The following is a 22,401-nucleotide window of genomic DNA, read 5'->3' as shown; positions in this document are numbered from 1 at the left end:
CTGCACCAAATGTGTAGTAGCAGGCTAAGATAGATCATTACATTCAAGTTTGTTTATTTGTTTTCCACATTTAATCATGCAAGGAAATAGAGGAGATTGTATGATATTTGAAATTGTGTGTTTTAAGTTACCAAAATGACAGTAGCACTTTAATACTTTAGCCATTTATAAATGTTCAGATGAGGAACAGGGTTGCCAGATTGGTGTGTTTTATTAATGAATAAAAACAATAGCTTGCTATAAATTAATTATGGCAGGGCTACTCAATCCAGGTCATGGTTTTCTTTTTCCACATTTTCTATCTCTAAAACTGCCTCTTTCTCACCAACTACCTGCGTGTCTTCCCTCACCACGTTTATTTGTTTATTTATTTATTCATAAGGATTAATTAATTAATTAATTATTTATTTATTTATTTATTTATTTATTAATTAATTCATCAGTGGCGTTGACGTCATTGTATTAGGATCCCACGCTCCATTGCGATTTTCCACTCGGTAAGTAGAACAGTTCATTGATATAACTGGGAACAATCCCTACAATTTACTGAACAAATACTGTTCAATCAGGTGAAGAAGTTGTGTTTAGAAGCTGTAGAAGTGAAAGGAAGCAGTTTTGTGATGCAGTAAATTACAGCAGACATTATAAAAATATAACTTGCTGCACCATATGTGTAGTAGCAGGCTAAGATAGATCATTACATTCAAGTTTGTTTATTTGTTTTCCACATTTAATCATGCAAAGAAATAGAGGAGATTGTATGATATTTGGAAATTGTGTGTTTTAAGTTACCAAAATGACAGTAGCACTTTAATACTTTAGCCATTTATAAATGTATAGATGAGGAACAGGGTTGCCAGATAGGTGTGTTTTCCAGTAATTGTTCACAAATCCACAAAAACTCTAGTAAATACAAACTACAATTAATTAATTATAAAAAGTCAAATGTTCTCTTTTCTCAAATAATAAACTTTTGAAACTGATTAAGCTCATTTTCTTGCATTGCACTTCATTGAATGACCTTAAAATAAAATTGCTTTATACAGAATGAATGCACTTGATAATGCAGTGGGTTTAACTAATGTGTATGTGTAATGCTTAACTGCTTTTGTTCATTTCAGGTGCGGAAACTTAAGGCAGTGGGTTACAAGCCTATTTTATTTATTAATAAATTCATCAGTGGCGCTGACGTCATTGTATGAGGATCCCATGCTCCATTGTGATTTTCCACTCGGTAAGTAGAACAGTTCATTAATATAATTGGGAACAATCCTACAATTTACTGAACAAAATTGTTCAATCAGGTGAAGAAGTTGTGTTTAGAAGCTGTAGAAGTGAAAGGAAGCAGTTTTGTGATGCAGTAAATCACAGCAGACATTATAAAATATAACTTGCTGCACCAAATGTGTAGTAGCAGGCTAAGATAGATCATTACATTCAAGTTTGTTTATTTGTTTTCCACATTTTCTATCTCTAAAACTGCCTCTTTCTCACCAACTACCTGCGTGTCTTCCCTCACCACGTTTATTTGTTTATTTATTTATTTATTTATTTATTCATAAGGATTAATTAATTAATTAATTTATTTATTTATTCATAAGGATTAATTAATTAATTAATTAATTAATTAATTTATTTATTTATTCATAAGGATTAATTAATTAATTAATTTATTTATTTATTCATAAGGATTAATTAATTAATTAATTAATTATAAAAACCACCAATACTGTGGAGCATCACATATTTACAATATAATAAAGCAAATTAAGCGTTCTTGTCTAAAGAAGGTTAGGTTAGTCATCTAGGGTTAGTGTAGGTCATCTAGGGTTAGGGTGTTCAGGGTCACCAACATGGTGCCACATAAGTCGCCCGCTTTTCTAAAAATAACTGTTTCCTACTTTGTTAAATCATTGTTGATAATTATTGTGAGAAATCATTAACATGATCAGTGTCTTCACATAGATGAATATCATTAATTATTAATAATAACATAATATATGGTAAATTGAGCAAATTTGTTATTTCAGATCAAACTGAAAACTGTGTGTATTAAACTGGTAGCCCTTCACATTAATTGGTACCCAAGAAGCAGCTCTCAGTTTCAAAAGGTTGGTGACCCTGGTGTAGGTCATCTAGGGTTAGGTGTAGGTCATCTGCCAACACTGATGAAGAAAAATTGGTAAAAATGTGAGCTGTTCAATTCTGAATTCTAAATCTTTTTTTTTCTCTTATCAGGTCCTTCAGATTTGCCAGCTTCGAACATTCCTCTTTTATTTTAATCCCCTCACCACACACACACACACACACACACACACAATAGCAAAAGGCACTTTTAAGAGCCACGTCTGTCTTGTTAACCTGCTCTCTCTCTCTCTCTCTCTCTCTCTCTCTCTCTCTCTCTCTCTCTCTCTCTCTCTCTCTCTCACTGTTTACATCTGTAGATGTTATATCTGTCTATCTTTCGGTATATTTCTGTATATTTCTTGTCAAATTATGACTAGGCCAAAATTCAGGCCCTGCCCATCTTGCCAGACTCCCAATCAGGCAAGCAGGAAAACGTATCATGTCTGCTTTGAAAGTCTGGCCACTAAACAAAAAAATAAAAGACAAAGTGGTGTCACTGGATGGACAATCTGTCATGAAAAGCAGAAATGCTGGGCGTATAATTGATTCTGCCCGTATTGCGGTAAGTAAAAATGCTAGTTTTTCACTTGTTATTTAAAGTGTCTATGTTTGTCATATAGTGATTATTATAGTCTAGTACCAGTATGATGTGGCCTTCATAAACCCATTTAACTTAGTCTTCTTTGTATGAAATAAAACTTATCTTTATGTTTAAGCTGTGTTATAGAGAAACAATAAGTTGTGTTCTCTGTCAAATAATGAATCAGTCATGTTGGCAATGTTAAAGATTTTTCTCAAGTCAAATGTTCTCTTTTCTTAAATAATAAACTTTTTGAAACTGATTAAGGCCCCTATTTTTTGCATTGCACTCCATTGAATGACCTTAAAATAAAATTGCTTTATACAGAATGAATGCACTTGATAATGCAGTGGGTTTAACTAATGTGTATGTGTAATGCTTAACTGCTTTTGTTCATTTCAGGTGCGGAAACTTGAGGCAGTGGGTTACAAGCCTATTTTATTTATTGGCAAACAAGATAAAAAGAATTCAAATAGGTGGGTTGCAGACATAATCACCCATCTGCTCCCCACTCCTGTCACAAGAAATTTTTAAATAAGATGAGGACAGCATATGAATTTATCTTGACTAAGGGTAGGAGCAAGATTTTTGTTCAGAAATAATAATTAGTATTTAAAATGCATGTTTTTTTTGTTTGTTAATATGTACAGATATGAAATTAATGTAAACTTGTATTAAAGCAACCTCTACAGCACAGCAGCTGGACAATGACATCCCGATAACAAAGCAGCACAAAAGCCCCAGTCAGGAGCAGTGCAACAGTTCCATTTTGGAGTCGGAGAGCCTCACGGTGGAGCAGTCGGAGAGCCTCACGGTGGAGCAGTCAGAGAGCCTCACGGTGGAGCAGTCGGAGAGCCTCACGGTGGAGCAGTCGGAGAGCCTCACGGTGGAGCAGTCGGAGAGCCTCACGGTGGAGCAGTCGGAGAGCCTCACGGTGGAGCAGCCGGTGAGCCTCAATGTGGAGCAGCCGGAGAGCCTCACCATGGAGATGCCGGAGAGCCTCACCGTGGAGCAGCCGGAGAGCCTCACCGTGGCGCAGCCGGAAAGCCTTACAAAGAAGACAGAGACTCTATATACACTCAACCTTGTCTCTCTCTCTTCCCTATGTTCTCCAAATTCACTCTCTCCTAGCTCCTCTACTACTTCCTCAGCTGTTCTAACTTCACACTCTTTTCTCCTCCACCTTCACTGCCATGTTCTAGGTCTTTGCAACAGAGGAGGAAAAGGACAAAAACCTTAATCAGTTCACTGCCACCTTCTGCCACCACTGTCTCTCCTCCATCTTTTATCACAACAGATCTCTCCCTTCCACAGTCTTGTTCTCCAACTGCTCCATCTTCCAGCTCCCAGTCCTTGAGTCAGGAAGGGCCATATGTGAAGAAGGGAAGAAAAGGTACGTTTTTTGGCAGTGGTGTACTTTAATCCACACTATTAATAAATTTGCTCTCAGACAAAGCTGACTTCATGCAAATGAGATTTATTCGGGTCATCAGGTTATTGGTAGCCAATAAAAAGTATTTTGTTCTTTTTAGTTATTCAGCTGTGTTTACGTGTCTAATGTCCAAGGGCTGTGGTTATTGTCAATCACTGACTTAAGCTAAGAGGGCTTTGGAAAACCCGGCCCAGTACGTTTTGCTCGATTGACAAAAGCAAGGGCATAGTCATTTGGACACAAATGGACAAGACCACAGATCACCTCACAAGTGAAATGATAACTATTAACTTGAATTCAACTGCAAACTTGACAATCATTGCTTTATAAACGTTCCTTGTGTTTTCATCATTAAGGTTGCCAAAAATGTAGTAGGCAGAAGATCTTCCTATATGATAAAATAACCGGAAATAGAATAAATGAGGTAAAATGTCTTTTATTAGGCTGCTTGTTTGTCTTAGTGACTGATTCTGGCGTTTAAAGATAATAAAACAATGTTATATGTCCAGTGCTCTATCCAGTGACTGCTTAAACAGCTTCAATAATTATTACTGTGTGTGCGTGTGTGTGTGTGTGTGTGTGTGTGTGTGTGTGTGTGTGTGTGTGGGGAAAAGCAGAATTGAAAGTCCACTGGTTGCCTTGCACTGTGTGGTAAGTCGTGTTTCATTAAAAATGTAACTCCATTGCAATGCTAAGTGTATTTCATGACCAATATGACGTTGGCAAAGTTAAAATGGTGTCTTGCAAGCAACATGGAAGTTCCTATTATTTATGTCTGTGGCAAGAGAAAGCTCCCTGGTCGTGTAGTTGATCATGGCAGGAATAAAAGCTTCAATAAAAGCATCTTGACTTGACTTCTAATTATTCTCTGACTTAGATAGAATACTGATGCAAGTTTTTGCGAGGACATGGGCGATGGTCAGTAGTCTGTACTAATACCCGAAGACTGAGACTGAAAATTCTTAAAATATTATTCAATTATTTTGGATACAAATGGGAGAATGATCTACCTCCTGGTGTGGATTAATATATGTAGTTATTAGCAAGAGCCCAAAATGTTTTGATTGAAGTGGACACAATGGATTATACACAATTATTAAATATGAAGAACAGGAGACCAATGATGAGACCAATGATGATTAGAAATAGGAGCAAGATGCAGTCACTATCCTTATCCCTGTGTCTGTACAACTTATAGATCTGCATAGAATGCAACATGAAAACATGCTGAAATCTACATTTCTACATTTATTCAGTATTCTGCAAGTCATAGCCCTTTTAAGCTAATCCAAGAGTGTTACTTTAACAAATATAAAAAAATATAATTGAACTCGAGATTGATAATCATGATTTTTGTTCTGTGTTCCAATAACATTGGCACTTATGATTCTTTGCAGTGGCAAAACTTGGGATGACACCTGGGAGCCTGCCAGCGAGTTCCAGCATTTTTTGCCCAAGTCTCCAAACACCAACCAGCTTTCAGAATGTCAATTTTAAGGATTTTGTCATTGTTGTTCTTGTTGTTTTTTGTTATTGCTGTAATTCATTAAAGTTTTTGTACAGTGCATACACTCCTTTAGTATTTTTTTGTTGTCATTTTATACACCCTTTGCATGTTTTCTGAACTGCGTAACAGCCAGGTGGTGTAACATGGAGAGGACATGCTACAAACATGTGGTTGTAATGGTTTTCCCAAAGACATGTTTTTAATGATTTTTGCAGAGCAGTTTTATTATGGGTAAGTTTACATGAACTGTCTCTTATGCCATGCATGAATAAATACCAAAATATAATTATATAAAAATATATTTAGTGTTAAATATTTCCCATTTACATATTTCTTTTCATTTAGCCTAAAATAGAATATGTTTATTAATAAGAATGGTTATTAAATTTTACATATTTTACTAAAACTGATTGCCTTATTTGATACAATATATATATATATATATATATATATATATATATATATATATATATATATATATATATATATATATATATATATATATATATATATATATATATATATATATATATATATATATATATATATATATATATATATATCTCATACTGTATACAGCTGTCTATATATATATATATATCTCATACTGTATACAGCTGTTCATACCATAAATCAATAGGCCATTGTTTTAGAAAAAAAGATTCACTAATCAATAATCTAATCTACATTAGGTTAGCTCCAGATAGAAATCTATAACTGTAAAATTGTATTTTTAATGAGAAGAAATAAATATATAACTGAACTGTTATAACCCACCTGAAGCCGGTAGAGCCTGTAATTACTATATTTGGACAATTAAGTGGGACGTTTATTTTGACGGGGTGTGGCTGGATTAACATTTAGGCAAAAATAAAAGGTGCTTCATGTTGCAAACTGTTTTACTGTCATTATGACTTCACTAATACTGTCATTGAACAATGAGGTATTGCTATGGTACAAGAAATTCACGATTTACTGAGATCCTAACCGTAACACTACAGCACAAGTATCAAGTATACACTTCAATGAACTACAAATTACAGCACCATGTTTTCCCGTCCCATTGATAGAGTGACAAAGGCTTATGGGTAATGTAGTTGTAAAATCTAGTAATTAAATGAAGTAAACACTAAGTTCATTGAACAAATGAATATCTAAATATGTTCATTGTGCAAACCTTTGATATATTTGAGATCCAGGTTAAAATGTGGCATTTTACCTAGAACACTTTTTAAAACACATTTTATTTTTACAAACTGTTTATATACGCTATATTCAAAAGCATTCACTCGTCTGCCTTCACATGCAAATGAACTTGAGTAACATCCGATTCTTAATCTATAGGATTTAAAATTATGTTGACCCAAACTTTGCAGCTACAACAGCTTCAGCTCTAGTGGGAAGACTTTTCACAAGGTTTAAGAGTGTGTTCGTGAGGATTTGACAATTTCTCTAAAAGCGCATTGGTAAGGTCAGACCTTGATGTTGGACGAGAAGGCCTGGATTACAGTCTCTGATCTCATTCATCTCAAATGTGTTCTATTGGGTTGAAGTCAGGACTCTTGTGCAGGACAGTCGAGTTCTTTCACACTAAACTCACTCATACATGTCTTTATGGATCTTGCTTTCTGCACTGGTGCTAAGTGATGTTGGAGCAGGAACGAGCCGTCCCCAATCTGTTCCGACAAACTAGGGAGCATGAAATTGTCTAAAATGTCTTGGTATGCTGAAGCATTAAGTGTTCCTTTCACTGGAGCCACAACCCCACATAATAATACTTCCTCTACCAAACTTTACACTAGGCACAATGCAGTCAGACAAGTACCGTTCCCCTGGTCACCCCCAAACCAGGTTTGTCTATAGGATTACCAGAGAGTGAAGCGTAATTAGTCACTCCAGAGAACAAGGCATGCTTTACACCACTGCATCCCATGCTTTGCATTGCACTTGCTGATGTAAGGCTTGGATGCAGCTGCTCAACCATGAAGCTCTCTGTGCACTGTTCTTGAGCTAATCTGAAGACCACATGAAGTTTGGAGGACTGTAGCTACTGACCCTGCAGAAAGTTGATGACTTCTGTGCACTATGTGTCTCAGCATACTCTGACTCGTTCTGTGGTTTTACATGTTCTATCACTTTGTGGCTGAGTTGCTGTCATTCCCAGTCTCTTTCACTTTGTTATAACACCTTAACAGTTTACTGTGGAATAATTAGTAGTGAGGAAATTTCATGACTGAACTTATTGCACAGGTGGCATCCTGTCACGGTACCATGCTGGAATTCACTGAGCTCCTGAGAGCAACCCATTCTTTCACAAATGTTTTTAAAAGCAGTCTGCATAATTGGAACACCTGAATAGCAAAACAGCAATAAATGAACTTGCATTTAGTGTTGGGAAATAAGGATTCCTCCTTATCATAATAGATTTCTTTGTCTTGCTTGTCTATGTCCTTATTATAATCTGCTTATTCCATGTCTATAAACAGGTTTCAACTGTTATACAGTGCCCTAATCTAGAACACAGGCATGTGGCCAGTTGTTTTTCCTCAGCCCAGGCATGAAGACCTAAAATTTCATTTGAAGTGTTTAGATGCAAAAGCCTGTAAGTGGTGTTCAATTTTTTCTTCTGAAATTGACATTTCTCAGGCTCCTAGGTTATTTTTACTGCCATTCAAGTGAATAAACTATTATTTAGTGTTGTAGTTGGTGGAGGTCATTTTCAACTATTTTGTATAGACAACTGTATCTAATTTATTATTATTTTTTTAAGTTACAAATCTAACTAGTTATAAATCTTTGTTGGCAAATATGTTTTTTCTATGCATATTAACTAATTCTTTTGGCTGTATTTATTCTATATGTGTACACTACTGAGTAGTTTATTCATACCAAAATGTGGTATTTTATAAGCTCAGTAAAAAGTATTTTGCAGCCTAATACTTTACAACTACAAAGAGCCATGAGAAGTAACAAATCATCTAGAGTACAAGTACCTGAAATCTATACTTTAGTACAGTACAGTACAGTACTTAGCCTTACAATAACACACTTCATTTCCATCACTGAATGCTTGTATTTCTATGTATGTGAAAAAAGAGACTACACTTTGGTTATATTTATAAAATTACAAAAAAGCAGATTTTATTACACACTTTAGATTCAGGGTTAAGGTCACTGGTTCACTGTCAAGAAAAAAAAGGTTTTTACATTACAGTTCATCATCAGAATTTTAAAAGTCACTTTCACTGTCATAGTCATCAGCTGACAGTTTGTTTAAAAAGTTGATGTTCTCTGCTCCAGACAAAACATGCAGGTAACAGTCTCTTGCTTGTACCCTCATATCTCTGATTTTACATTGCTTTCTGTGGATGATGCTCTGCAGACCTTTCAAACCTTCTTCACTTAGGCCACATTGTGAATCTTAAAAAGAAGAACAAAATAACATTAAGCCTCCATTAGAAACCTTATAAACAATCATCATTGTTGTGTATGTGTGTTAGGGCTTTTTACTTTAATGATTAGACAGGACATGTCCTATGTAGTTATAAAAATATGCACTAGTCATATTTTGGGGCAATATTCGTTTATGCTTATGTTTGTGCCATATATTACAAATTCTTACTTTTCAGACTCTCACTGGCAAACAAGCAGGACAGTTCTCGGAGGGTCTCAGCACGAGTTGAAAGATATTTCCAATGTTGATTCATCTCTGCAACAACAATTTTCTGCTCCTCCTGAAGTCGCCTTAGTGACATGATGTCGTCGAATGCCTTTCTTTTTGTCCTTAAATCAACAGTGTCTGGAATGCATAAGAAAAAATTGGGGTTGCAGAGTGACATTTGTGGCATTGTGTCATTATATAAAAGAATTGTCAGAAGACTAGTGTACATACCACTGTGTGGTAGCTGCCATGGCCAAGCTGTCTCACCAGACAAAATGGTTTCCAAGCACAGAGTTTCTGTTTTTGGAACCATTATGTTGTATTTCTCCACAACTGATGTCAGGATCCCCTTCTCTTCCCTGATCTTGCGGCGGATCCTGGCACGACCTTTGTTGCCATCTATATCTTTATAGAGACGCTGGGAATGCCTCTTGATACTCGCCACCAGCACCTCAATTCTGCTGGCCAAAGCATCAACATCATTTGTGGTGGTTGTTGTTGTTGCTGAGAAGAAATTACAACAGGAGTAACAATTACAATTAATTACAACTAAATGTATTACTAGTAACATACATACATACATATATTATATATATATATATATATATATACATACACACACACACACACACACACACACACACACACACACACACACACACACACACACACACACTAGTCATTTTCTCACCGTCTGCCCACTCCTTTACATCATTAACCCAGTCTTCCAATTGGCTCTCTGTCACTGTCAGGTCGACTTTCATGGACTCTAGGTTTTGCAACTGGCTTTGCAGAGCTTTCATGGTCTGAAATGACAAGAAATCACAGATAGTATAAAAACAAACAAATCTTCAATATACAGTGTTATTTAAAAAGAATTAACCAATTTCATTACGCAATATTTTATTAAAGAAAAGAAAAGAAAACTCCAGCCATGTCACAAGTATTAAATTCACAATCAACTTAGATAATTCACGGTCACTGACTCATTCCATGACGATGCTTGAGAACTGAAGCAATGAGTCATGATATCGGTTCATTCGTTTTGAATAACCCTGTACAGCTTCAGAAATGAATGACATTTATTACTGAGCATCTAGAACTAATTCTACTGATTCTATCTTACCTTCTGATATCGGCGGCTCAGTGCGGTGGCCAAGTTGTTGAGCTTTGTTGATTCCAGCGCATGGCCATGAGAGTCAGCATGTCTGTGCATCCTGCAAACACAGAAAATATCATGTTACCATATTCCCCCTGTAATGATGTGACAAGTGCAGTAGAAGACTGCTTTAGACATGTGTTTTGTGGTCACTGCAATCCTGGAGAGGAAAGCATTGCACTGTTCCACCTCCTCTCCTAGTGTTAAACCAGCCCCATCCTGATATGCTCCACTCCATTTCACCTGATTAGGAATGAAAAATAATAATATAATGCTGAGAAAGTTTTGATATTTATTTGCAGATTTTATTAATCTCATAGCAAAGTTCACCTACTTCGCACTTAAAATCATGGGCTTTGGCATGGAATACTGAAAGAAAGGGCTTCTTGTTAAGAAGGTGCTAGAGCTCTGGGCAGCTGTTTGCAATTCTTTGGAGGTAAGGCCAATATTTGCAGGTCACATCTATAAAAAAAAAAAGTGATTTGCCTACCAGCCAGCCGTTTTTGCAGGTACAGGGGAAAAGCAAAAAAAGAACGCACCCTTGTGGTGAACCAGTAGATGTTACAGATAGATCAGAAAATTTGCCATTTACTCTGACTCTTTGCGTTCTGCCTGTAAGAAAGTCCAAGATCCAGCCAACAATACTACTTTCTAGACCAAAGTTATCCCTTAGTCTCTGAATTAGTAGATGAGGCTGAATAGTGTTGAAGGCAGATGAAAAATCAACAAACATCAATCTGACATGGTTGTTTGGACTGTCAAGGTGCTTACAGATGTAATTCAACAGAGTTATGGCGGCATCCTGAACACCTCTCTTGGTCCTGTACGCAAACTGCAGGGGATCCATTCGGTGTTCAGTTTTCAGCAGTTCAGCTTTGATCAGTTTTTCCAGTGACTTCATCACTAATGAAGTCAGGGCTATAGGCCTAAAGTCATTTAATGATTTGGGATGTTTAGATTTACCAACAGGGACTATAGTAGACTGTTTCCACAGATTAGGCACCTTCTGTTGAGACAAGGATAAATTAAAAATATAATTAAAAATCGGGCCTAATTGTACAGCACAGTTGGAGAGTAATCGACTACTGATATTATCTGGACCAGCACTTGTTCTTATTTTACAGTGTTTAAAAGTTTTAACAACAGAATATTCATCAAAAAAAGGGGAAAAACATTGTTTTGATTCCAGTGATGTATTTCTCAGCGTCATTATTTCATTATTGAAAAAATGCACATCGAATCTGGAGTAAAATTTGTTTAGCTCTTGTGCCAGGACCAGATCAGAGGTGAACCCATCTAATGAGACCCTTTTCTTTACATTGTCAGTCAAACCGACCATAGACCTGATACTATCCCTTGCTGAACCCATATTATTGTTGCTAAGCATGTCTTCTAATTTTCTTTTATAAGATAATTTAGCTCTCCTGATTTCCCTTTTAATTTCCTTATGAACAGACATTAGCTCAGTAGAATCTCCCTGTTTAAAAGCCTGTTTCTTTTTATTTAGTAGGACTTTAAGTTGTCTACTTGCCCAAGGTTTACTATTTGGGTAGGTTCTGACAGTCTTTACAGGAACAACAATGTCCTCACAGTAAGTTACCCATGAACTGACCACATCAGTGAGTTCGTGAATGTCTCTAGAGGATTCAGTGAACACCTCCCAGTCTGTGCTCTCCAGACAGCCCTGGAGGGTGAGGGTGGCCTCTTCCGACCACACTTTGATGTTTCTAGTTGTCACCTTCCCCCTCTGAAGACATGTCCGATAGGATGGAACCAAGTACACACAGTTATGGTCAGCTGAGCCAAGAGGGGGGAATGAAATTGATTTATATGCATTTTTGATGGACCCATAACACTTGTCCAAAATCCAAATTTTTCCTAGTGGGGCAGGAAGCGTACTGATAAAAGCTCCTGAGAGATTTGTCCAATGAGCAATGATTAAAATCACCTAAAACCAGGTTAGGAGCATCAGGAGATAAAGACTGAAGTTTATGCACAGACTGAAAGATGAGCTCTGAGGCGTTTTCTTCATTCGCCTTTGGATGAACGTAACGACAGTAACGAAAATCTGTGGGAATTCTCGTGGCAAATACATAGGCGCATGGACAAAGAAAGCAGCTCACGTCCTTGGTGCAAAGTCTCTCTCTCACTATAACATTTTTACACCAGCGTTCATTTATGTACGCGCATATTCCACCTCCGCATGATTTCCCGGTAGTCGTGGACGTTCTGTCGGTGCGAAACGGGATCCCAAACCCGTCTATAACTAAATCACCGTCAGCGTCCCTTTCCCCGAGCCAGGTCTCTGAAAAGGCCAGAATACAGGCGTCTTTAAATGCGTGCTGATGGCGAACAAGAGCCTGGAGTTCGTCAGTTTTATTACGGAGAGAACGGGCGTTGGACAGGATAATTGAAGGCAGGGGAATGCGAGACGGATGTTGTTGTCTCATACGCTCCCGCACCCCGCCTCTTCTTCCTCGCCTCCTTGGCCTCTGTTCTGGAGTTCTGAAGTGATCGCCTTTCCTGAGACCGTCTAATTCCTCCAGATCAGGTATGATCACGTCCACTGGTGGTCCGCTGATCACAGATTTTTCAAATGTTAGCAGATAGTCTTTGGAGTATTGAATCGGCCAGAGTGATCCCAGGTGCCATACGGACGCCAAAAACAGGAACAATGTCGGATCCATGTCGCTGAGTTTTGACGCGCCTTAACAGCCCAGAGTGGATGTTTGATATCAAAGATGTAGATGTTTAATCAGTACAAAAAACAAACTAAAACTAAAACAAACTACTTAACCGGAAAAAAAAAAAAAAAAAAAAAAAGAGAAAAACTACAAACAAAACGAACATGCTACCCACTGCTGCCGGTCGCTGCGTACGCATGCTCGACCATAGCTCGACCACTCCAGCAGCCCAAGTGGCTTGGCATGCCTCACAACTCAACTCAGGCATGCTTAGATCTTATCGTCCTGAAAAAAATCAAAAACATTTCCACTTTAATGTAAACCTGAAGTGATTAATCAGGTTTTGGAATATTTAAACTTTTTTTTTTTTTTTTTTTACATGATTTTGTATACTTGTTAAACATTACTCAAAAGTAGATCTTACATACAGACCTGTGCCAAACTTATGGAGGTAGAGCATGTATAGATTTTTATCTTCACACACTTATCATTCATTGTGATCACAGCAACAGTCTTCCCTGGGCTGACCCTCAATGACTCTGGTGAACAACCGCAAATTTTGTCAGGAACCTCCACAGGCACATGGCGCACTGAACAAGATCACACATGAATCAAGATAATTTGGATTGACTGAGTAATATAACATTGGAACTATTCTATGGTATTGAAGTACACTGCTGAAAAAGTATACAGAGATGCTCAAAAAGCTAACTGACACGAAGTATCCACATAAATTTAATATCAAACAACAAGAGACAAAAAGGCATATTTAAATAGTAAAGCTTATGAGGACTAACAATTCCTAGAATAATATTTATGTTGTCCAGACACAAACAATACTTACCACAATGGGAAAGAGCCGTATCTACAACACAAGTAGTTGGAGGCAATGGCTGGTAGAATCCAGGAGTCATGGCATCTCGGTTATGGAGAACATGTCTGGTGTGCATGATGACATCACATTCAGCACAAAAGAAGGGGCGTGGTCGACAGTCACAACACCGGACAGCAGCTGGATTGCTTCCACACAGTTGGCAGATGTGTGTTAGCACATTTTCTCGTGCCACAGCCGTGTTCACCAGGCGGGGTCTCTCTGCCCTCCACTTCTCTGAAATAAGACTTTGTCTTGTACTCCAGTTTGAGGAAACTAAGAGAGGATCTCTTGAGGTTCCAAGAGCTGATGCATCATCATCTAAAGAATCGCTCAGTGAGTGCTGGAGATCTTGCATGAAACACTGTTAAAATAGTATGGAATATTAAACACACACATACACACATTATATATATATTATGTCATTTAGAGAATAAAGTACACACCAACAGTCTCTGGAGAAAAGGTCACATCACAGTTAGTGTCAGGAGCACTGATGTGAAGATCAGTTTTCCGAATGTGATCAGCTGTACCACATAAAAACAATAAAGAACAACATTCAGAACATTTACAACTTGTCCCACAATTTGATCTCCCTTATTACCAGTGTAAAATGGTCCAAGCTAACTGTTTAACATTTAGTCGAGAGGACGAGCAGACTTTTTATTTCCCAAACCCAAATGTAGACAGTTCAATTGCTTGCAGTTATCCGTCTATAAGGTGTCAAATAGATGAGGAAAACAAATAAACATGCTTGCGGTAGAAGCAGATCATAAAAAAACAAGCTGGTTAGCCACTGACAGCACCAATCATTTAGTGAAGCTTATACTTCTTTATACTTTTCTTTATTCAATTTATTTTTATGTTAAAAATCAGTGCTTCTGGTTTGATTGTTTCCATCATATTCCTTGTTTGATACATTCATAAGTGCCTAAACAATCCAAATATTCAATATATCTTGTATGAAAAATTATACTGACCCTCGTTTGACTGATTCCTGCTTGATCTTGGTCTTGCATAGACAATGTTTCCATCACTGTCTCTTTTTCTCCAATGTACCCTTGGTCCAGGTGTTTTTACTGGTGCTGCTTCCTCCTCTCCCTGCAGCTCTTGAAGTACGTCATCAAGACTTTGGAGCTCATCATTGATTTCTTGATGCTCAACCAGGTTATCCAGCAGCATAAACTGTTCTTGTAGTTCTGAATCACTCATGGTGAGGGGCAGAAACAGAAACAAACAGAAAGACGGACAGATACAACAACAACAACAGATGTAAACAGTGAGAGAGAGAGAGAGAGGAGAGAGAGAGAGAGGAGAGAGAGAGAGAGAGAGAGAGAGAGAGAGAGAGTGAGGGAGAGTGAGAGAGTGAGAGAGAGAGAGAGAGAGGAGAGAGAGAGAGAGAGAGAGAGAGAGAGAGTGAGAGAGAGAGTGAGAGGAGAGAGAGAGAGAGCAGGTTAACAAGACAGACGTGGCTCTTAAAGGGCCTTTTGTTATTTTGTGTGTGTGTGTGTGTGTGTGTGTGTGTGTGTGTGTGTGTGTGGTGAGGGTATTAAAATAAAAGAATGATGTTGGAAGCTGGCAAATCTGAAAGACCTGACGAGAGAAAAAAGAAAGATTTAGAATTCAGAATTGAACACCTTACATTTTTACCAATTTTTTCTTCATCAGTGTTGGCAGATTGGGCAGTTTGTGATGGTTTTAAATTGTACTATGTGGGATGAAATGGGATTAGACAGGTGGGATTTTGATATTTCTGATGTGCCAAATGACAGACAGAAAATAGTTTACAACGTAGTTACAAGCTAACCTTCTTTAGACAAGAACCCTTAATTTGCTTTATTATATTGTAAATATGTGAAGCTCCACATTATTGTTGGTTTTTTATAATTAATTAATTGTCGACATTAGTTTGTATTGTTATTGCTAAGAATGGTGTATTTACTAGAGATGTTTGTGTGGATTTGTGAACAATTACTGGAAAACACACCTATCTGGCAACCCTGTTACTCATCTATACATTTATAAATGGTTAAAGTATTAAAGTGCTACTGTCATTTTGGTAACTTAAAACACACAATTTCCAAATATCACACAATCTCCTCTATTTCCTTGCATGATTAAATGTGGAAAAACAAAGAAAGAAACTTGAATGTAATGATCTATCTTAGCCTGCTACTACACATTTGGTGCAGCAAGTTATATTTTATAATGTCTGCTGTGATTTACTGCATCACCAAACTGCTTCCTTTCACTTCTACAGCTTCTGAACACAACTTCTACATCTGATTGAAAAATTTTTGTTCCGTAAATTGTAGGGATTGTTCCCATCTATATTAATGAACTGTTCTACTTACCGAGTGGAAAATCACAATGGAGCATGGGATCCTCATACAATGACGTCAGCGCCACTGATGAATTTATTAATACATAAATAAATAAATTAATTAATTAATAAATCCTTATAAATAAATAAATAAACAAATAAACATGGTGAGGGAAGACATGCAGGTAGTTGGTGAGAAAGAGGCAGTTTTAGAGATAGAAAATGTGGAAAATAAAAACCATGACCTGGATTGAGTAGCCCTGCCATAATTAATTTATAGCAAGCTATTGTTTTTTATTCTTATTTATCGTAGTCCCGATCCAGTTCATAACACAAAACGGACTGCAGTCTGATTCCCCAACACGTCAAAATTCAACGCCGCAGGTTTCGGTTCAGAGATCTCCAGAAGTCTATGGGATTCCCTGCACGTTGAAAAACTACGCTAAAGGGATACCCAGTGCGTCAAAATGTGACTACAGGGGATCCTGCCCAAGCGTCCATATGTGACGAGTTGGGAGTGAGAACGTTTTGTTCTTGAATACCCCCCTGCTCTTCAGCCTCTTGATAATCAAAACTTTAATCTCAGGGTGAATCTTAGGCATGTTTGCAGTGGTCTAGTTGCAGTTGATGTGAAGGTCTAGTGTACTGGGGTTCTTCTTATACACACCTGAGACCTTATTAATCCATTATTAGTCACAGGTGAAGCTCATATGACAAGGCGACAACACTTATGTCTTTACAAAAATTGACTCAATGGGCTTTACCAAGCTGTGAATATTAGAATACTTTTTGACAGTTTCGTTTTGCACTGAAACATTATTACAAAAGTTGTTGGGATTAAAATGAGCCATTTCTTGTAAAAAAATCTTGATTAAAAATATATTTCAGCGGCACTTCAGGTCAATTTGTACACAAGCGACAAGACTTTTGTCAGGGACTGTGTGTGTGTGTGTGTATGTATGTATATGTATATATATATATATATATATATATATATATATATATATATATATATATATATATATATATATTAGGCAAACGCTAATTCTTTTAAACGGCACAAAATTTTATTAACGCGTTATCAATTCAGCGCTCATTTCTGTTTTACCATTTTTATAAAAAAATATGAATACATAAATAAATAAATAAATATAAAAGAGGCAAAATAAAATCTTCAGCAAAACATTTATTCATGACATCCTTTCTTTAATTAGATATAAAATAAATAAATAAACTCCAGAGAAAAATATTTTTAATCAGTAAAATTTCTTCTGCACCAAGTCTCAAATCAAACACCAAATCCGCCATGTTTTACACAAATAACCATCTGGGTGGCGTTTTCCTCATAATGGAGAAACAAACTTAAATTACTTTATTGATCGTACAGATAAAAACAATACATCATTCAAATCTGTAAAATGTGTAATTGTATTTGTATTCACTTATAATAACAGCAAAATGCTGTCTTTTTGTAAAATAAAGTGAACCGACAGGGGGCGCTCTCTGCCATGTCATCTCGCTTCACAAACATCAATAAAACAACCTAAATATCAGTGAATATTTACCTCACAGACATAATAAATATATGTGCAGAAAACTCAACAGATATTCTCTGATTCTGTAATCGGTATGATTTATACCATAAATCCCATAAAACCATTACAGACCATAAATCAGTATAATTATTGTAGCAATGTTGTAGCACCGGTATCACACCACTGTCTGCGCTACTGGACCAGTTCTAGGTTCTAAGGAGTGGGGGAGCAAAAATCACTACACCAGAGACAGTTACTTTAAATACAAAAGGCCGTCTATTTACTGTATGCAATACACATGAAATATACAGAACCATGAAAATGTAAAACAAGAAAATATACCCTGCAGGTTCTCAATATTGAGGTAAGTATAAAATATTCAAGAAATAAAAATAAAAATAAATTGTGTTTCACTCTCTTTAGGGGTAGTGAACTGAATTTTCTGTCTGCATACTTTTAATCTTTGAACGTTAAATTGCTGTTTTAACATTTTTAACATTTTTAATTCTGATGAATAAACTTCATTAAATGAATCACTTAACTTTTCAAACTTATTTATGCATCTTTTAACTATTTATTATTATTTAGGTCATATTTTTAACAGGGTTACATTATGATAAAAGCTTCTTGACTTGAGGAGGTGCAGTTTCTCTGGTATCACCTCATTAACTGTCCGTGTGGAAACATAGCAAAGGTTCCGTTTGGTGTCCTGATGATTTACGTCATTTAAACCATCATTATTACTTTAAAACATTTACAAGATTTTTTTGTCTTCATGCTCTATGTTGCATCCATATTTCTCCATGTCCATGTTGCTTAAAGTATTAAAAACAGGAAGTATTAATATATGGTACATTTAGAACAGATAGAAATGTGTGATTAAATATTTAATTTGATTAACAGCTCTAATATTAATATGATGTGAGGTTCAGTGACCAGCGTGACACTAAAACAGGTAGAAGTAATAACTACTTTTTACTGAAGTACATGTCAGAGTCAAAACTTATTTACTTTCACTTGAGTATAAAAGTATAATCAGTACTTCAATTTTTCCCCGAGTATTTTAAAAGATGAGTATCTGCACTTCTACTGAAGTAAAGGATGTGTGTACTTTTGCCACCTCTGGTTTTAGCTACATCAGCAATACAGTATAATGTGTTTATAGCCTGTATGACTTTAGCTATGCTAATGTGTGACATCCCATGGTAATGCTTCACCAACACTATTAAAGCTAGTTTAGGCAGAGCAATTTTTTATCTACATCTCTAATGATAGCAGCAGAATCTGATTTACATTGTTTAGAAGCCCAATACTTGATGTCCTCCTCAGTAGGCTGACTCTAAAGTATGAAGTAAGTCAATGTCTGGTATATTGGAGATATGTGACATCATCGAGATCTCAGGGTTTGTATGTATTGTGTCCAAATCTACTGGTTGTTTTGCTGCTTCCTTAGCTACTTTATCAGCTAACGGGTTTCCCTGAATTTCCTCTGAATCACCTACGGCATGTCCTTTAACCTTCACTATGGCCACTTTGGCAGGGAGTTGAACAGCATTTAAAAGGTCGTCTATGAGATTAAAATGTGCTATGGGCTTTCCATCAGCTGTTTTAAGTCTCTTTGCTTCCATGTTTTAGCAAAATCATGCACAACACCATAAGCAGACTTAGAATCAGTGTATATAGTCACTACTTTACCTTCAGACAACTGACATGCTCTTGTAAGTGCCACCAACACTGCAGCTGTGTGCAGATGTGTATGGTAATGATTTAGCTTCAACTATTACATCAGGTAATCTTACAACCGCATATCCACATAAATACACACCATCAAAAGGTTTTGAACATGAACATCTACATATAGACAATCCCCCTCTTCCAGGGCCGTATCCAAAAGATCAGACCTACAAGAGGTCTCTTGTTCAATGTGTTTAAGGCAATCATGTGCCTCGTCAACACCATCTAAATCTATAAAGTCTAGCAGATCACGCAGCACTACTACAGCTGAATGCGGCTGAGAAGAGGCTTAATGGGGAAGTTTTCTGTCTTCGAGGGTGTGGTTTCATAACCAGATCTACGTTGTGCTGTCATATGTTGTGTGTTGAGGTTGTATAAAATAGCTGTTAGCTGATGTGAGGTGTTCAGTATCAAAGGATGTGACAGCACCGTTTTCTCAGCATCCCGGACCATCAGAGCCGCAGCTCAGCAAACCATCAGCTACTGCACGCAAGCACGAGGGAAACCCTTGTGTTATGTTGTGTAAAGATTTAGAAAGTTAAACAACAGGGAGATACCTGTCACCGTGTTCCTGGGCCAGAATCCCCACAGCCGTACCACCACGTTCTTCACATAAAGGTGAAAAGGCTTTATTTTATTTTATTTATTAATTATTTTTGCAGCTTATTATGCACTTTTATTTCTTTATTAACTACTTTTTAAAAGGTCTTCCCCTGTCTCCCATTGTATCCTACACGCTGATCACGTGGTTTCTTTAATTTCACCAGCATTCAGTAATAATTTAGAGCAGGGGTGTCCAAAGTTTTTTTGGTGAGGGCCAAATACAGAAAAATAAGCAAAGGCCCGGGCCACACACAAGAGGTGACATATTGACACATGATTACTGTGTGTATTTCTAACTCACCTATAATGTGAAGAACATTGCTCTCAGTGGGAGCAGTGATGCTGTCCTTTGGATTGAAGGATGGCTGGGATGTCAGGAGAAAGTTTGGTGGTTGAGACACGAAGGACTTCACAGAGATGGCTATCAGTCATTCTGGATCTCAGTCTGCTTTTGTTCTGATTTAACAGAGAAAATGTTTGTTCACATATGTATGTTGAGCCGAACAGGCTCATCATTCTTTTTGCGTTACGTCTCATCAGAGGAAACTTGGCATGATCCAAACTCTGATAGAAGTTAGGGAGGGAGAGAAGCTGATGTTGACTCTTCAGAGAATCATCACATTGCATTTCAATCAGTTCTAACTGCAGACTCTCCTCCACTTCTTCTGCATCCACCAGGAAGGGGTCGAGAACAGCTTGATTTGTTTTCAATGACAGAAAAATCTTGAAAACGCTGGTTGAATTCTGTCACGAGAGATGTAATTACAGAAGCATATTTCTCCTTTTTAGCAGAAAGGTCTGCCTTTGGAAAAGCAGACTTGATTTCAGACAGCGCAGGGAAGTGTGCAGCATTAAAGCTTCGTAGTTGTGTCTCAAACAGGCGGAGCTTTACACAGAAGGCTTTCATGTGCATACAGGTGTGACACTAGCTGTTCTTTGCCTTGTAGGTTCTTGTTCAGTGTATTCAGATGATGAGTGAGATCAACTAAAAATGCCAGGTCTGCCAGCCACAGAGGGTCACTCGGTTTATGAAGAGGTCGGCCCTTCTCTTTCAAAAACTTGTCGATTTCTGATCTCAGCGAATAAAACCACTGCAGCAAAGAGCCGCGGCTAAACCAGCGCACATCAGAGTGGTAGAGTACATCCCCGTATTCAGCATCCACGTCAGATAAGAAAGCTTGAAATTCCCTGTGGTACAGTCCTCTAGCTCGAATTATGTTGACAGTTTTTACAACAGTGTTCATCACATCGCCCAGCTGGACAGTCTTGGCACACAGTGCTTCTTGGTGGATTATACAGTGCATCCTAACAGCCTCACCTCCGCTCTCTTTTACCTTGATGCACACCATGGATGCCATTCCTTTGCGCTCACCCGTCATGGCCGGAGCTCCATCCGTTGTTACTCCACAGAGCTTGTCCCATTTAAGCCCCATCTTTTCAACTGCCTCTGACACAGCGTCAAAAATATTTGCACCCGTCGTTGTGCCTTTTAGGCTCATCATATCAGCAGCTCCTCCGTACAGCAAAAATTATCATCGACTCCCCGCAAAAAAAAAATTAAAAGCTGTGCGGTGTCTGTGGCGTCTGTGCTCTCATCGCATGCTATCGAGTAAAAATCAAAAGCACAAGCTTTCTCTCTCAGCTGAAGTTTCAGGTTAGCTGACAAGTCCTCGATTCTCCGCACCACTGTATTTCTGGATAAGCTCACGTTGTTGAAATCCTGCACTTTTTCCGGGCACATTACTTCTGTGACTTTGATGAGGCACTGCTTTATGAAATCACCGTCTGAGAACGGTTTGCCATGCTGGGCAATAAGTTGTGCGAATTCATAGCTTGCTGCTGTGGCGTTTTCCTGTATTTTGTTAGCACGAAAAAAAAACTGTTGTTGAGCTTGCAGGCTAGCTGCCATTTGCTTGAATTTCTGTGCTCGTTCGGCACCTGTGTACGATGCGTAGCTCTGATGCTTGGTCTCATAGTGCCGACGGACATTATACTCTTTCATCACGGCAACATCATTGCAAATCAAACAGACACACTTTCCGTTGATTTCTTTAAAGAAATATTCATTTTCCCACCGTGTTTGAAATCTTCTACACTCACTTGCTATCTTGCGTTTCTTCGGTGCTGCCATTTCTGGTGACTCGTGGTAAATATTTTTCTTTGCTTAATTTTGTTTAGTGGAGAA

The 22,401-nt window shown here is 37.5% G+C and overlaps 3 protein-coding genes across 3 annotated transcripts; 1 reads left to right on the top strand and 2 right to left on the bottom strand.

The window, feature by feature from the left end:
* The first annotated feature begins 3,241 nt into the window (after positions 1–3,241).
* On the top strand, positions 3,242–4,020 carry LOC124376830 (uro-adherence factor A-like). The gene is made up of 2 exons (XM_046836121.1): positions 3,242–3,280; positions 3,388–4,020. Exons 1-2 carry the CDS (start codon positions 3,247–3,249, stop codon positions 3,945–3,947), a joined length of 594 nt encoding a protein of 197 aa, XP_046692077.1. The 5' UTR covers positions 3,242–3,246; the 3' UTR covers positions 3,948–4,020.
* Positions 4,021–8,765: 4,745 nt separating this feature from the next.
* LOC124376816 lies at positions 8,766–11,229 on the bottom strand. Its single transcript, XM_046836100.1, has 5 exons — positions 10,434–11,229; positions 9,999–10,113; positions 9,539–9,811; positions 9,269–9,445; positions 8,766–9,066 (listed from the first exon to the last, which is right to left on the bottom strand). The coding sequence occupies exons 1-5, from the start codon at positions 10,521–10,523 to the stop codon at positions 8,876–8,878; spliced, it is 846 nt and encodes a 281-aa protein (XP_046692056.1). The 5' UTR covers positions 10,524–11,229; the 3' UTR covers positions 8,766–8,875.
* LOC124377320 lies at positions 10,548–16,430 on the bottom strand. The gene is made up of 8 exons (XM_046836746.1): positions 16,376–16,430; positions 15,002–15,220; positions 14,468–14,548; positions 13,995–14,387; positions 13,635–13,740; positions 12,664–13,043; positions 12,067–12,263; positions 10,548–10,709 (listed from the first exon to the last, which is right to left on the bottom strand). The coding sequence occupies exons 1-8, from the start codon at positions 16,398–16,400 to the stop codon at positions 10,548–10,550; spliced, it is 1,563 nt and encodes a 520-aa protein (XP_046692702.1). The 5' UTR covers positions 16,401–16,430.
* Between the last annotated feature and the right edge of the window lie 5,971 nt (positions 16,431–22,401).

Source organism: Silurus meridionalis, chromosome 23 (genome assembly GCF_014805685.1).
Source record: "Silurus meridionalis isolate SWU-2019-XX chromosome 23, ASM1480568v1, whole genome shotgun sequence".
Taxonomy (NCBI): Eukaryota; Metazoa; Chordata; class Actinopteri; order Siluriformes; family Siluridae; genus Silurus; species Silurus meridionalis.
This window is presented reverse-complemented; position numbering and strand designations above follow the sequence as displayed.